Source organism: Salmo salar, chromosome 28 (assembly GCF_965601325.2).
Source record: "Salmo salar chromosome 28, fSalSal1, whole genome shotgun sequence".
NCBI classification, from domain to species: Eukaryota; Metazoa; Chordata; class Actinopteri; order Salmoniformes; family Salmonidae; genus Salmo; species Salmo salar.
This window is the reverse complement of record NC_138318.1, coordinates 20851281-20866704: the sequence shown is the minus strand read 5'-3', so window position 1 is coordinate 20866704 and position 15424 is coordinate 20851281. Positions and strand designations below refer to the sequence as shown.

General features: G+C 43.8%; 1 protein-coding gene across 1 annotated transcript in view; it reads left to right on the top strand.

Moving 5' to 3' along the window:
* Window positions 1–4213: 4213 nt before the first annotated feature.
* The window catches only part of hs3st3b1b (heparan sulfate (glucosamine) 3-O-sulfotransferase 3B1b), a 29533-nt gene continuing 18322 nt past the window's right edge, over window positions 4214–15424 (top strand). The window contains exon 1 of the mRNA XM_014179835.3: window positions 4214–5131. Within this exon, the coding sequence (XP_014035310.1) occupies window positions 4548–5131 (584 nt within the window). The 5' untranslated portion in view covers window positions 4214–4547. The remainder of the gene's footprint in view (window positions 5132–15424) is intronic.

Genomic DNA, 15424 nt, shown 5'->3' with positions numbered 1-15424 from the left:
AAACATCATCCACCTCCATTAAACAATTTTGTGTCCCAAATGGCACCCTATTCCCTATACAGTGCACTACTTTTGACCAGGGCCCATAGGGCTTTGGTCAAAAGTAGTGCACTATTTAGGGAATGGTGTGCCATTTGGGACACATATCCTCTTTACCTCCACTTCCTTAGTTAAAGGGGGCTGTGGGATTTGTCCTAAGCATGCTGCAGAGGAACAGAACTGTAATATCCTCCTAAAGGGCTCAGAATGGATACAGTGTTCCATATCAGCACAGCTCTTACTGTATAGGCTGAAAAAACACCACAACCTATGTGTTTCTCTGTGTCTCACTCTCTGTGTAGATTAAATGTCAGTTGCCAACCTTCAGTGTGATTACCTGCCTGTCACGTTAACAACATCTGCTCAGAGGAGGCTTCGAAAGCAGTGTGGTAGACTGGAGCTCACTCGATTCCATCCACGGGAAGGCAAGGGGGTCTGCCTTGCCCCTGCGTTTCCCTCTTTTCTTTCCCCTGCTGGGGTTTCCTCTCGCCCCTCGGTTCCTCCCGAATGGCACCCTATTCCTTAAATAGTGCACAACTGTTGCCCAGAACCCTATGGCCCTGGTCAAAAGTAGTGCACTATGTAGGGAATATGGTGCCATTTGGAACGCACTTACAGACCTCTACTTCGCTCTCCCTATCTCAGATGCTGTACAAACTTCATAGGCATTTAATACAGCTCTCACCTGTTGCCTCTATGACAAGTGTATAGCGACTATGACTCGTATTACCAGGCCTCCACTCTGAGACTTCTACAGTCCTGTTCCCTTCGCTGATGGACCTGGTCAACCAGAAGCCTTGATTCCTCACCTGCTGTCTTGCTAACAGGTAAATTATATCCTCCTATGAAGATGGCAATTGTTCCATCTTTAAAAAAAAAGTTGCCTAGTTTTATATTTGAGTAACAGTCTTAAACGTAAAAGTTCTTATTTTCCTCGTGCGTGTTTTATTTCATACAAATATTTCAGCGCTATGTATTCCCTTTATTTGGAATAAGGCGGGGGAAATGTATAAAAATTTGGTTTTGGTATGATTTCATGAACTAGAAGTATTTCATCGTAAGAATAATTCCTTTATTTAATCCCAAAGTTATGCCTTAATAATCATTCATTTAAAGGAAGTATATTCTAGTAGCGTCCCAACTGGCACCCTATTTAGTGCACTGCATAGGGAGTTGTGTGCTTTTGGAACTTAAAACCTCTATTCAGCGCAGTGACATGCACCCTTTAAATCACCCTCAACTGAAGGAAGGCAGCAGGGCCTTTGCCAGAGTCAACAACAAAGAGTGAAATATTGATAAACACGCGGAAGGAACTTTCCATCCAGACATCCACTGTGAACGCATGCTGGCTTTTATGTCCATAGTGACCCGACATCTGGGCTCTAATCTCAGAGAATTAAACGAGAAAATGGCTCACATTCCACGACAACCTAGTTGATGGATCGTATAAAGACTTTGCCTAATAGTTGCCTTTTCTTTTCCACTTAACTATCGGAGGAGATCGAGGCTCTTCGTGTTCTATACATTTCTAACTTGGATGGGGTCGATCCCTCAATGTTATTTGGTCGATCAAGTTCACTAGCCTACCGTCGGTTGTTAGGCCTGTAGTAGCGTAGTCTAAACAGGATGTAGTGGTTCCGCATGATTTAGGGGCTCTGGAATTATTCGAGTTTTTAGAATTGTATAGCCTAAATAAAAATGTGCATGTGCAAAAATATTTAAAATATTTCTTGATTTGAATATTGTCTATTAGGGTTAGTCTATATGGCCCAATGTTAAACACATAAGAAAGAATGAATCCGAGTCCATTTGGCGTCTATAGGCTTCCATTAACAGAAGACACAGCCCTACAGAGATGCACTCTCGACTCCCGAAGGAGGACGGAGTTGATTCTTGACCGTAACATCTGGCCGACTCTCCCCGCGCTGCCTTAGTGTGTCTGGTCAGTCATGTAAAGTGGCCTACCCCTGGTGTCGTGGATTTACTTCCAATGGCTCGGTAATGTAGCATCATTTCGAAGTCACTTTGGAGCCTTTTAACAGATCTTGTGCACATTACTTGATCTTCTACGAAATGTTTTTTGGGGCTTGTGAGATAGTCTCAAGACACAAAAACACTAAGTATTGCAAAGATTTCAGTGACTCGAAAGTATGAAATTGTATAGCTGGGCCTATGTATGTTTATAGTGGCCTGTAAATTATCTAGCATAGTCATCTCTGAAACCTTTGCAATGTGATATGTCTTTGACAAAATTGTTCAGGCTAATGTAGGCTAGGTTTATCAGTTATTTTTCAGACTAAGAAATGTAACTTATACAATAAGGTTTCCAGTACCTTTGGTGCCAGGACCTCTAATTAATGTGATTTTGGATCGAATGTAGATGTCCTTTGAAGTTAAATTGATCCATTTTAGGGTTGTCGTTGACTTGATATCTGCTGTGCAAAGTTGTTCAAATATTGCTGTAATTTAGACCTGTTAAGATCTTTTTCATGTTTATCCTTTTTGATAGTTTTAAAATATTTTTTTTTTACAAAGATCATGCTAAAAGCATGATATAGAATAGCCTAAAGTAGTTTATTGTCCTCGGAGAATGGGTTTAGTTTTCATGAACCACGCATCACAGAGTTCGGAGGCTGTTGGGCGGTGCGGCAGTTTGTGGGTTACTAGGCTACACCAGTTGCCCTTGCAATTAACGAAAAAATACTTGATTGACCAAATATTTGTCTAATTTACTTATTTAGGAAGAAAATGTTCACAAGTTCATGAGGTAGCCATATGAGTTCATATTCATTAAGAAATAACACATTATACACATAACATTCATATCCATGTGAGAGTGAAAAAGTTCTCAACGATACAAATGCGTATATTTCCTCATGAATAGTCAGCCACCTTCAGCGCGAACAGTTTGGGGACTTGTTGTCAAACTGGTTCGAAAGTTCCAGCACACACTGTTTTCGTTTAAATTCGACATTTTTCTGCATATTTACATAGAATTTAGGACAACGTGGTCATTTCCGATGGCATACAAATAGTTTAATATTAACAAATAATAAACGGATAGTCCAAAGTCCACTTCAATTGAATGAAGACATTTTTTCTTACAAGAATTGCATAACTCACAATTGTAGTTGGCATCATTTTGTTGTTGTTTTCGATGATAATAATAGTATTGATAGTCTAGTAATAATAATAATAATCATCTTGTCGTTTTTGTAATACAACTGCTAATAATTAATGTGTTATTATCAATAATAAAGGTATGAATCATTATTATTAATTAATGACTACTTACGTTCACTGTAAAAAAAAATGAAGTAGCTAGGTCTACTATTCCTTTGATAACAACCGCTCATTTCTCCATCTAAAATGACTTGCAAGTTGATTTCACCAACGGTTCAACTGCATTATTGTCAAGCATATAGCTAATATCTTCTCCAAGTTCTCTGCCAAAACAATTGGGAAACGACATTGTTATAACAGTTTTTTTGTTATGATTACTCATTTGTAGCCTATATCTCGATGTAGCTTTCTTGAAAAAGCAAAATCATTGAAAATGTTTTTTCTCCTTGAAAATATGGAAGAAAATATTTAACTTCTAATGCAGCCTATATACCGTGCTTGGCACAATCGATGGCCCCATACGTTTGGCAACGCAGAAGATCTCTAACAGCAAAACTTATATTTGGTCATAATGAGTTTGAGATGACCAGAAAGGTTATAAATAGGCCTATATTCAGAGATATGCGCTTCAGTGATATGCATAATAAATCATGTATTGTCGTAGGCCTATAGGCTATATGACTCAGAAGCAGAAAATAGTCCCCTAACCAATCCATTGTGTTAGTTAGGATACACATTAAATAATGCTCAAAGATAAAAAGGGAATAGCACAGCAGGTGGCCTTCGCAGCTGCCTCACCAAAAATACAGTTTTAACTATAGAATTTCCCTAGTGATTATATAGAATACCGTTCGTCTCTTCATCCAATAAGAGAGTTTCATCTCTATGGCGAGAATCCCAACGCGAGCGCCCTCCCACACTCTCCTGTGATAGGTCCGTTTCTATCAACAAACAACTGATTATTTAGCTTGCGTGAGTCAATTGGCCATGGTGATTGTCAATCAGATGTATCGGTACGCCCCCTCGTGCTGTAAAAGGTCTAGTCCTCGAGAGAAGGCTCAAAACTAGCAGTTGTTCGAAGGTTTGGCAACGGCGATGCGCGTGAAGAGAGACGGCTAGGGTGTGGAGTAGCACCACTGAAGTGCACCAGTCGTTCGTATCAATTTCCGAATTCTTTACTGTGGCTCTGGTGAATGACGATTATAGTATGCAATGACTTTGCACCAGTGGATACACCATCCGCTTTAATTTATTTGCTTGCTTTATACATTTTTCCGTTTTAAATGAATGGCATGTGCATTTTGCGAGGCTACTTGATGTGCCATCGGGAGTGAGTGGTTTTGGCAATATGTGTCGCTGGAATATGGTATGCACTCGTAAGGCTTATGGAATATAGCCTGGTTTGTCACAATCTGTATGCGTTCTCATTCAGCCCGGTGAAAAATAAACTCTTTCTGCTCGGCATCATGTTTTTACTCTGGGCATATATGCTCTACTCCTGCGTGGGCTACTGTGCCACCATGCCAAGTTTGGTCGTGGACAATTACCGGGGAAAGGAGACAGGGTCCGTGGTCGGTAAAAGGATAGAGAATAACGGCAGAGTGGACCTCATGTCCAGACTGCTACCTAGACCCCAACCCTGGGTGGATATAGAATCCGATTACGACGAAACCTCTGTCCGGACCTCCTCCAGAGACTTGCTCAATAACGATATAGACGCGTACAGAGGAGCAGAGGACTGGGACGAGATGAGGGGCGAGGGGCAGAGAGCTCCCGAGCCCGGTGCGATGTCAAGTTTCTCCAACGGATCAGGGAGCAAGAAGCTGCCCCAGGCGATCATCATCGGTGTAAAGAAAGGAGGGACGCGCGCGCTGCTCGAGTTCCTCCGCGTGCATCCAGACATCCGAGCTGTGGGAGCCGAGCCGCACTTCTTCGACCGCAACTACGAGAATGGACTGGAGTGGTACAGGTAAATGAATCTACATTATATGCTCTCACATTCAATGTGCATTAAAGATGATGGGCTATCAGACGTACATCACTGATTCCCATAGATGAACCAGCGCTATACAAGAAACGGTGAGAGAATATGCGTTACAGTCAAAGCTACTCATCCAGTTACTAGAGCTGACCTTCCAATAGTTGTCCATAGCAGCCTATTCATTTCGTTTCGTTGCCTATATCTTCCACGAACATTATATTGGATTGCAAACGGTGGAGGGTTTCTTTGCATTATAACAGTCTAAAATGCACTTAGACTAGCATAGTTGATAGTATTAAAATCACAGGAAAAGTTGTATAATCTAATTAATCATAAAGCTATAAGCAGTATATAATTAAACAATGCAGTGTATGTAAAATGATTCGATAGTATAATTCAGGATAATTATATCTGTACGTTTTTATAATACGATTTGTATTAATAATTTATCAAATAAAACGAAATATGTTCAAAAAGTCATTTTAGTTAGCTCCATAATGCATAATTATAGGCCTAGATCATATCCTATACGCTATTTGCAACATACATTTATTCTGCATAAATGTTTAGAAATAACGTCAGTGACCATATTTAGGGTAAGGTCAATAGAATATATAATATCTATAATCTACACTACAGACTATTATTCCAATAGATTTTTAGTTATGTATATTGGTATGGTGCTTTTCCAAACTCCAAGCAGTTTTGGCGTCAACGTGGACATATAATCGAGTATTCAAACATGAGTAAAACTGTAGGGTCATTGAATAGCATTAAGAGATAACAAATGCATACGTTTGTATTTTTATGTCTTCAGTTTGTGATCCAGTAGTAGGCTAGACTATACCTGAATGAACATGCACTGTCTCAGTATCGCTTGGGCTGAGCCGTTTCCACGTCGTACAGTGGTCTCTATTGGACGCAGTGCAATACTGCAAGTTAACGGGTTACTTTTCAGCGCTGTTAAACTGAGTTTAACTTTTAAATATAAATAAATAATTAGTTGATTATAAACTGAATATAAGTTACTAATAGGTGTATTATACTACAGTCTGAAAAGGTCAGGCAATGTGCAAGTTGTGAATTCAAGATCTATTCATTATTATTAGCCTATTATTGGATGCTATATAGGCCTAATATATTAGAAATAAGATGTGCTTGATTACTTTAATTATCAATTACATTTTTTTTGTATATTTCAAACTTTCAATGTAAATAAATATGCAACGTAAGGCCATACTTACTAATATAGTTAGGCCTATTTGAGTTGGAAAAAATTATGTTAAGCTTAAATAAATTCTAAGCTAAGCGGATTTGTCCTAGCACTCTCCTTCAAAATGTATACATAATACATGGACTCGAAAGTAACAGTAATCTACAACACAATAGCGCTGTGCTACTCGGAGAACAACAGTAAAAAAAAAAAACGATTCAAACGTTTCTTAAGAGGGTATACTACCAACTAACCTTTATACCAGTCATTTACATTTTGAACGGATAATGAGTGGGAGGAGGAGTAATATACTAGGCTAAGTAGGCTACTGTAGGATAATGAAAGAAAAACGTACCCCAGAATTAATGAAATAATAAATCAAACAAAATCCCACCAACCGCATATGAGCTATTCCTTGATCAATATTTGGAAATACATGACAAACCCCCTCCTATATTATTCATGCATAATTAAACGTTATAAACAACGTTCATATGCCTCTACCTCACGTTGGATTCTCTTAACTTAGCCTAGAAAGTAGTAGGGCCTATTACCATAATTTAGATGTCATATTCAGTATCATATTCAGCAGGCCACTAGTCCACGACGACTGAGCAATGGCAACTCATATCGAATTAATATGAGTGGAACATTATGTAGCCTAATCCGTTTACCTGAATGAATTAGTCAAATGAAAACTTTAAAAGAATGAAGTCAGTGCATTAAATGCAGCCAGCCTATGTGCGTTTTTAATTTCAGTGTAATATCGCAGTAAAATGCCCAAAATAGCGTAGCTGTTGAAGGTCTTTGCAGGAAAATCAGGGACCATGCATAGTGGTTGGTTTCCTCCTTGCTTAAACCCCGGGGACATTGCTTTAGTTTAAGGAGAGTTTTTCCATCTCTTGTCCCTGGACGGCGAGCAGAACTAATAGCTCATCTGACAAGTTGATAAAAACAATTGCATGCCCCTCTGAATAATCGGATTTGGTGCTGTGTGTAAAGAGCCGGGCTGTTAAATATGCGAGGCAGTTGAGGGCCCCCAACTAAAGTAGAGCAGTGAAATGAAAGAAAAGCGGAATGAGAAACCTGTGTGTATGGAGGGGGTGTCCGGCTATATGGATTTGATTCAAAATAAAGACACTGTCTTTATGCCGGATTTATTATTCAGAGATCCAACTTGAGCATTTGAATTGGCTTTGATAGTCTACAATTATTTATTAAACTTTGCACACTTTCAAATAAGTTATCCAAATGGTAAGTGCTAATTCTAGCTAATTTTATTTAGATTTCCCATGAACCCAATTGCCTCTTCATCATTGCATACTTTTAGAAAGAACAAACACGAGCAAAACGGAACATTGAGCAGTTAATGATAATGGTAATGAGGAGAATAGCTGCGGTGGATTCATTTGGGTCGATGCTTCAACCCTCTCTCTGGCCGCTGTTTACAGAGAAAACATGACGGGATGGTTGCCTGCTGGCGGGCACCGTGTGAGGAACGGGTAGAATAAACACACATGCACCAGCGTTTTATCTGCGGTTCTGGCTGTGTGGCCCATAAACCCGTATCTGTACCTAGAATGGGTCTGGGTCTTTATTTAGTATTCTCCAGGCTTTTCTTAGGCCACCGGTTATCCCTCAAATCTGCTCAAGAAATCATACCCTCCAGCCAAGCCTCTCTTTTGGCTTATCATTTGATGGGACAAGAGTCACACTATTGGAACACAGTGTAGTTTGATCTGTGGACAAATGTATGTTTAATATATAGGCCAACACACACACACACACACACACACACACACACACACACACACACACACACACACACACACACACACACACACACACACACACACACACACACACACACACACACACACACACACACCCCCCCCCCCCCCCCTGTTCAACTGACTGAAAAATTCAGCTGAGCTTTTCCATCCAACCCAGTTTGTCAGAAAGCATCTCATGTTTTAGTAAGCTGTACTGACTTCCCCTCTCATGCAATCACACATGTTGTGTGTCAGACATATCATGCCACGCTGAAATTCTATATCTGGGCACTGGTGTTTTTGCCCGAGACACAAACGCCACACAAACAAAGTGAAGAGTTGTTTTGTTGCTTTCCCTCTGTCTGTCCTGCACTTATAAAACTTTATGATGTGAAACTCACAGTCTGGATGCTTTAACAGTAAGATAAGCAGGGTGAACCAAACTGACCCAACCCCTACTGAAGTAAAGGAGAGTGTGTGTCAGAGCCAACCAGCTGGCTGTAGTTCTGAATGTAGTTCTCCCTGCATGCTGCTCATGGAACGTTTTGATAAGCTTTCTTTTTTGTCTTCAAGGAGAAGATTAACTAAATAGATGAAATCATACTTCATGATTAATACTCCTAACTTTCCCACTAGTGCCACATACTGGACTTTCCATACGAGAGAGAGATCATACCGGATGTATTTTGAAAGTTATATATCTTGAAAACTTGATTGCTAAACATGCAAAACATTTTGGAACTATATCAACAATGGACTAATGCAACAAATACCCAAAAATTGTTTTTGGGTGGAGTTTTCCGTTAAATCATAGTTTATTGTTGCATTATGTGTGGGCCATTTATGAAGTCTTTTGCAATAGTGTAAAGCGATCTTCTGATGCCATGATGTTTATTTGCACAATACTACTGTGCCTTCCACTCTTCTTCTCTGGCTAGTTTGCACCATCTTTGTCTCCGCGGGCCAATGGTCACACAAATTTAGCCTTGGAATTCACTAACTAAATGCAGCCCGAGAGAGAATAGAAAAGAATAGAGAGAGGGAAGGAGAGGCCGCTGCAAAAGGGAAAGAGAATAGAGCAGTGATAACAGGATTATTGTGATTCTCTGATGTACTTTGACAGTTTTTATTTGGTGTCAAAGACAAACACAAGACTTGTGCAAGGGGGCGCTTTGTATCAGGAGGTACACATTTCCACTGTGAGGTCATGCATGAACAGCCCCTACGGAGTGAGAGAGAGAGAGCGAGTCAGGGCAGTCTGTGCTGTGTGGACCAACCAGCTCAATTGAGAAGGAAGTTACTGTATGCCCTGTCAGTTGAAAGTATCGCTGTTATACTTTCTGGAATAGAACATGGATCACTCATTGTTGTTCTACCCATAGATATCCTTCATTCCTAATTCTATGGTTCTGCCTTATTAGTTCCAAAGGTACTGTTAGCACCTGCTACAGTGTGATCGGAATGCCGATGAGTTGGCTGGTCCTTTCAGTTGGACTGTTTTCATTAGCTACTCAATGAATTCTTCACACTTTTTCAGTCTCTATTTCTTGCCATTTTACTGCACTGAACTCCCTGTTGCTTCTGTCATGTCAACCTTTTTACATCTTTTTGTATTTACAACTTAGCCTTTTTGTCGAGTTGGTTTTAAATCTCTGTCATTCTGACAGTTTGCGGTGGTGTTGCCTCTCTTTCTGTGTTCATATTCCACATAGATGTATTGGTGATGAAGGGGCTCTGATATATCATTTATGGTTCTGTGGTTTGCTGATGGGTCATGGGCTCTCGTCTCAGCTGCCTGTCAGATCCATGCAGTGCTGTACTGTGCTCTTTCACTGCTCCTCCCTAAGAGTGTTTTTATGGTTTAAGAAGTAGTTCTGAACACTTATGGTCGCAAGGCTCCTAACTTTCATGCTCTATATATGGAGTCTGTCACTCTTGTGTGAATAACTGAGGAGTGATCGATCTGTGCTTGTTCACTACATAATCATCATTCTCCCTAGAATCTCCCTATGAGAAAGATAATTGTTGAGTTTTGTTTGAACAATATTTTCTCTTGAGTTTCTGGCAGTCAAACCTTTTGTCATGAAAAAATGTGGAGTCTTGCCTTGAACTGAAGTGCTTGGGGAAAGTTCAACACTCCTTTGTTGACATGCACTATATTTGGTTAATGATTGTGCTACATGGTCAAAAGTATGTGAACGCCCCTTCAAATGAGTGGATTCGGCTATTTCAGCCACGCCCATTGCTGACAGGTGTATACATTTGAGCACACGTCCATGCAATCTCCATAGACAAACATTGGTTGTAGAATGGCCTGCAATGAAGAGCTCAGTGACTTTCAACGTGGCACCTTCATAGGATGCCACCTTTCCAACAAGTCAGTTCGTCAAATTTCTGCCCTGCTCGAGCTGCCCCGGTCAACTGTAGGTGCTGTTATTGTTATGTGGAAATGACTAGGAGCAACAACAGCTCAGTCACGAAGTGGTGGGCCATTCAAACTCACAAAATGAGAACACAGAGTGCTGAAGCGTGTATGGTGTAAAAATAATCTGTCCTTGGTTGCAACACTCACTACAGTGTTCCAAACTGCCTCTGGAAGCAACGTCAGCACAAGAACAGTCAGCCGGGAGCTTCATGAAAAGGGTTTCCATGGCCGTGCAGCCGCACACAAGCCTAAGATCATCATACGCAATGCCAAGCTTCAGCTGGAGTGGTGTAAAGCTCGCCGCCATTGGAATCTGGAGCATTGGAAAGGCGTTGTCTGGAATGATGAATCATGCTTCACCATCTGGCAGTCCGATGGACGAATCTGGGTTTGGCACATAGCAGGAGAACGCTACCTGCCCCAATGCAGTGCCAACTGTAACATTTGGTGGAGGAGGAATAATGGTCTGGGGGCTGTTTTTCATGGTTCGGGCTAGACCCCTTAGTTCCAGTGAAGAGAAATCTTAACACTACAGCATACAATGACATTCTAGATGATTCTGTGCTTCCAACTTTGTGATAACAGTTTGGGGAATGCCCTTTCCTGTTTCAGCATGACAATGCCCCCGTGGACAAAGCGAGGTCCATACAGAAATGGTTTGTCGAGATCAGTGTGGAAGAACTTGACTGGCTTGGACAGAGACTTGACCTCAACATCATCGAACACCTTTGGGATGAATTGGAACGCCGACTGTGAGCCATGCCTAATCGCCTAACATCAGTGCACGACCTCACTAATGCTCTTGTGGCTGAATGGAAGCAAGTCCCTGCAGCAATGTTCCAACATCTAGTGGACAGCCTTCCCAGAAGAGTGAAGGCTGTTATCGCAGCAAAGGGGAACCAACTCCATATTAATGCCCATGGTTTTGGAATTAGATGTTCAACAAGCAGGTGTCCACATGCTTTTGGCTATGTAGTGTGCTTGTAAAATGTCACTTTTATTATTGCACATTAGGGAATTAGGGATGTTTAATGTGATATATAAGCTGAAATAGTTTATCCTTGAGACCGCAAAAGATCACCAACATGGATGGGCTTTCTCAGCCATGCCAAGTTAATCTGGCTGCTGTTTTGTTTGCAGTGGTTGATCAAAGGTTATGCTTCAGTCTTCTGTTAAAGGAGTAGTTGGACTGAAATGGCGCCATCCCTGAGTGGGGTGTCTTTGTGGGCCAGTGAACCTTTGTATCCCTCCACCCCGTGATAAAGAACCAAAGAAAAAACGCACTTAATGGCAGCTAGTGTCGGTTAGCTAGCTAGGGCCTGCTTAGAAGCTCCACCACAACAAAGGGACAAGTGGAGCATTGTTCAAAAGGGGAGTTTCAGAGGGGGTAAAAAAATCCTGTTGCGCTATCAAACTGGAGATGGTTGCGAAAGGAAGTCAGTCAGTGTAAAGTTGTTATCTATGGGCCTGCCGGTCCACCCCCCAGCTCCCTGCTTCCAGAGACCAGACAGGGGCTTCTGTCCGTGTCAAGGACAGTTCTGGTTGGATGCCTCTTCTTTTTAACTCCTCACCCCAGGAGCACTCCTGTTTCCATATAGGTGATGTGACCCTACACATCTTCTGTTCTCCACTGACCTCTCTCTCCTTCCTCCCCCTGGAAGCCGAATGTCAGAAAGGCCACCTGGTTGTAGTGCCACACTGGCAAAGTTCAAACTAACATCATCAACAACAACAAAATGTAAATTGAATGTGTGCTGTCCAAAAAATAGAGACTAAATGGAGAATGAAGGAGTCAGTGAACCAGTTTCACAAAGTCTTCTCCTGTAATGAGTTACAGTAGGGCTTTTATATTCAGCTGTGAAACACACTAATTTTCTTCTCAAGTCAAAAGAATGCTCAACACACACAGCGATGGACACCATACACACACAGATGACACAGAGCCTCGTCCCTGGGTCCTTAGGGAGTAGTGTGTATTGATTAGTCAGGCCTGATTGGAGGTAAAGCGTGTGGAAGGGTTAGATGGGTTAAGGGCCTTTGACTGGGGGTCAGTGTGGCTGTGTGCTGACTGACAGGGTCAGTGTGGCTGTGTGCTGACTGACAGGGTCAGTGTGGCTGTGTGCTGACTGACAGGGTCAGTGTGGCTGCTGCTGACTGACAGGGTCAGTGTGGCTGTGTGCTGACTGACAGGGTCAGTGTGGCTGTGTGCTGACTGACAGGGTCAGTGTGGCTGTGTGCTGACTGACAGGGTCAGTGTGGCTGCTGCTGACTGACAGGGTCAGTGTGGCTGTGTGCTGACTGACAGGGTCAGTGTGGCTGTGTGCTGACTGACAGGGTCAGTGTGGCTGTGTGCTGACTGACAGGGTCAGTGTGGCTGCTGCTGACTGACAGGGTCAGTGTGGCTGTGTGCTGACTGACAGGGTCAGTGTGGCTGCTGCTGACTGACAGGGTCAGTGTGGCTGTGTGCTGACTGACATGGTCAGTGTGGCTGCTGCTGACTGACAGGGTCTGTGTGGTGACTGACAGGGTGTGCTGACCATCTGCAGAGCAGGAAAACGCTTCTGGACCCTACAGGGCTGCTGGACTCTATAGGACTGCTGGACCCTACAGGACTGCTGGACCCTACAGGGCTGCTGGACCCTATAGGACCGCTGAACCCTATAGGACTGCTTAACCCTATAGGACTGCTGAACCCTATAGGACTGCTGAACCCTATAGGACTGCTGAACCCTACAGGGCTGCTGGACCCTATAGGACTGCTGAACCCTATAGGACTGCTGAACCCTATAGGACTGCTGAACCCTATAGGACTGCTGAACCCTACAGGGCTGCTGGACCCTATAGGACTGCTGAACCCTATAGGACTGCTGAACACTACAGGGCTGCTGGACCCTACAGGGCTGCTGAACCCTATAGGACTGCTGAACCCTACAGGGCTGCTGGACCTTACAGGGCTGCGGAACCCTACAGGGCTGCTGGACCTATAGGACTGCTGAACCCTACAGGGCTACTGGACCCTACAGGGCTACTGGAACTATAGGACTGCTGAACCCTACAGGGCTGCTGAACCCTATAGGACTGCTGAACCCTACAGGGCTGCTGGACCCTACAGGGCTGCGGAACCCTACAGGGCTGCTGGACCTATAGGACTGCTGAACTCTATAGGACTGCTGAACCCTACAGGGCTGCTGGACCCTATAGGACTGCTGAACCCTATAGGACTGCTGAACCCTACAGGGCTGCTGGACCCTACAGGGCTGCTGAACCCTACAGGGCTGCTGGACCTATAGGGCTGCTGAACCCTACAGGGCTGCTGAACCTTACAGGGCTGTGGGACCTATAGGACTGCTGAACACTACAGGGCTGCTGGACCCTACAGGGCTGCTGGACCCTACAGGGCTGCTGGACCCTACAGGGCTGCTGAACCCTACAGGGCTGCTGGACCCTACAGGGCTGCTGGACCTATAGGACTGCTGAACACTACAGGGCTGCTGGACCCTACAGGGCTGCTGGACCCTACAGGGCTGCTGGACCCTATAGGACTGCTGGACCCTACAGGGCTACTGGACCCTACAGGGCTGCTGGACCCTAGGTCCCATTGGGTATTCTGAGTTGTTTCACTCCCCCAGTCCACACAGGGAAATACAGTTAGTTATGTTGATTTAGAGACTAACCTGCTGAGAGCATCCCCTGTCAACACAGGAAAACATGATTTGTTATGTCGATATATAAACCAACATGCTGAATTAAGGAACCCGACTTTTCAACTGTCCAACTGTGAGATAGGAAATATATTCACTATAAGAGTTTTGTCTGATAAAGTCATTGACAGACAGTACATTATCTGAAATCTTCTGTGAAAACCCCAACTGGAGATGGACGCTATTATGTTGTAGTTATAGCTAGAGAGGAATGTTGACTCTGCGGCGATCTGATACTTTGGCGCTGTGATGGCTTCCTGTATCCTTGCCCTGGCCTTCCCTCCCTCCACAGCTCCACTCTTCAGGGGCCAACATGGCCGACCAGCCAACCGTACCGCTGACAGCAGGTTGACATCCCCTCCTCAAAGAGCGGGAGCCGCAAACATAAAAACAAGTCGCTCGAAACCATTCCTCTGTGTTGGGTAAGCTTCCCCAGCGGTCCCAAATGAGAGCAGATTATTTTCTTTATGGTCAGGCTTCAACCCTCAGCCCTGGCTGCGCCCCCCCTCCCGTTCTTCCCCCCACCACCCCAAAACAACCTCTTTTATGAACCTCCTTTCTCCATTCTTCAGCTGTGCGCTCCGCCTATTGGCAAATAAGAATAGTGTCACATGTCGTGCTCTGTTCGCCCGATCCTGGGCGGGTCTCCCTGCAGGCCTCAGTGACCACGAGTGGTCAGCACGGAAGGGGAGAAGAGGCCCTCACTCCCCGCTGCCTAAGCTGGCATGGCCCTACCGAATGGAGGAGAGAATAGGGAGAGACTGGGGGTGGATGAGGTGGAGGTGGGGGCTGGATGCTGGAGAAAGGCAGCTTTGAGCATTCATCCCCAAATTACCACCAGCTAATTGTGAAAGGGGTGACCTGTGGAAAGGGGAGTGGCAGCTAGCTAGCGCAGCACTGTGGTGGCCTGGTGGCCCATGTGAGTGGCCCATTCAGCACTACCCACAACAGTGGGGGGAAGATGGCCGCCGCAGCAGGAACCTACTGCTAGAACTATGGATACAGGAACTCAGTGTCACACACACACACACACACACACACACACACACACACACACACACACACACACACAGACACACACACACACACACACACACACACACACACACACACACACACACACACACACACACCACACACACACACACACATACACACACACACACACAC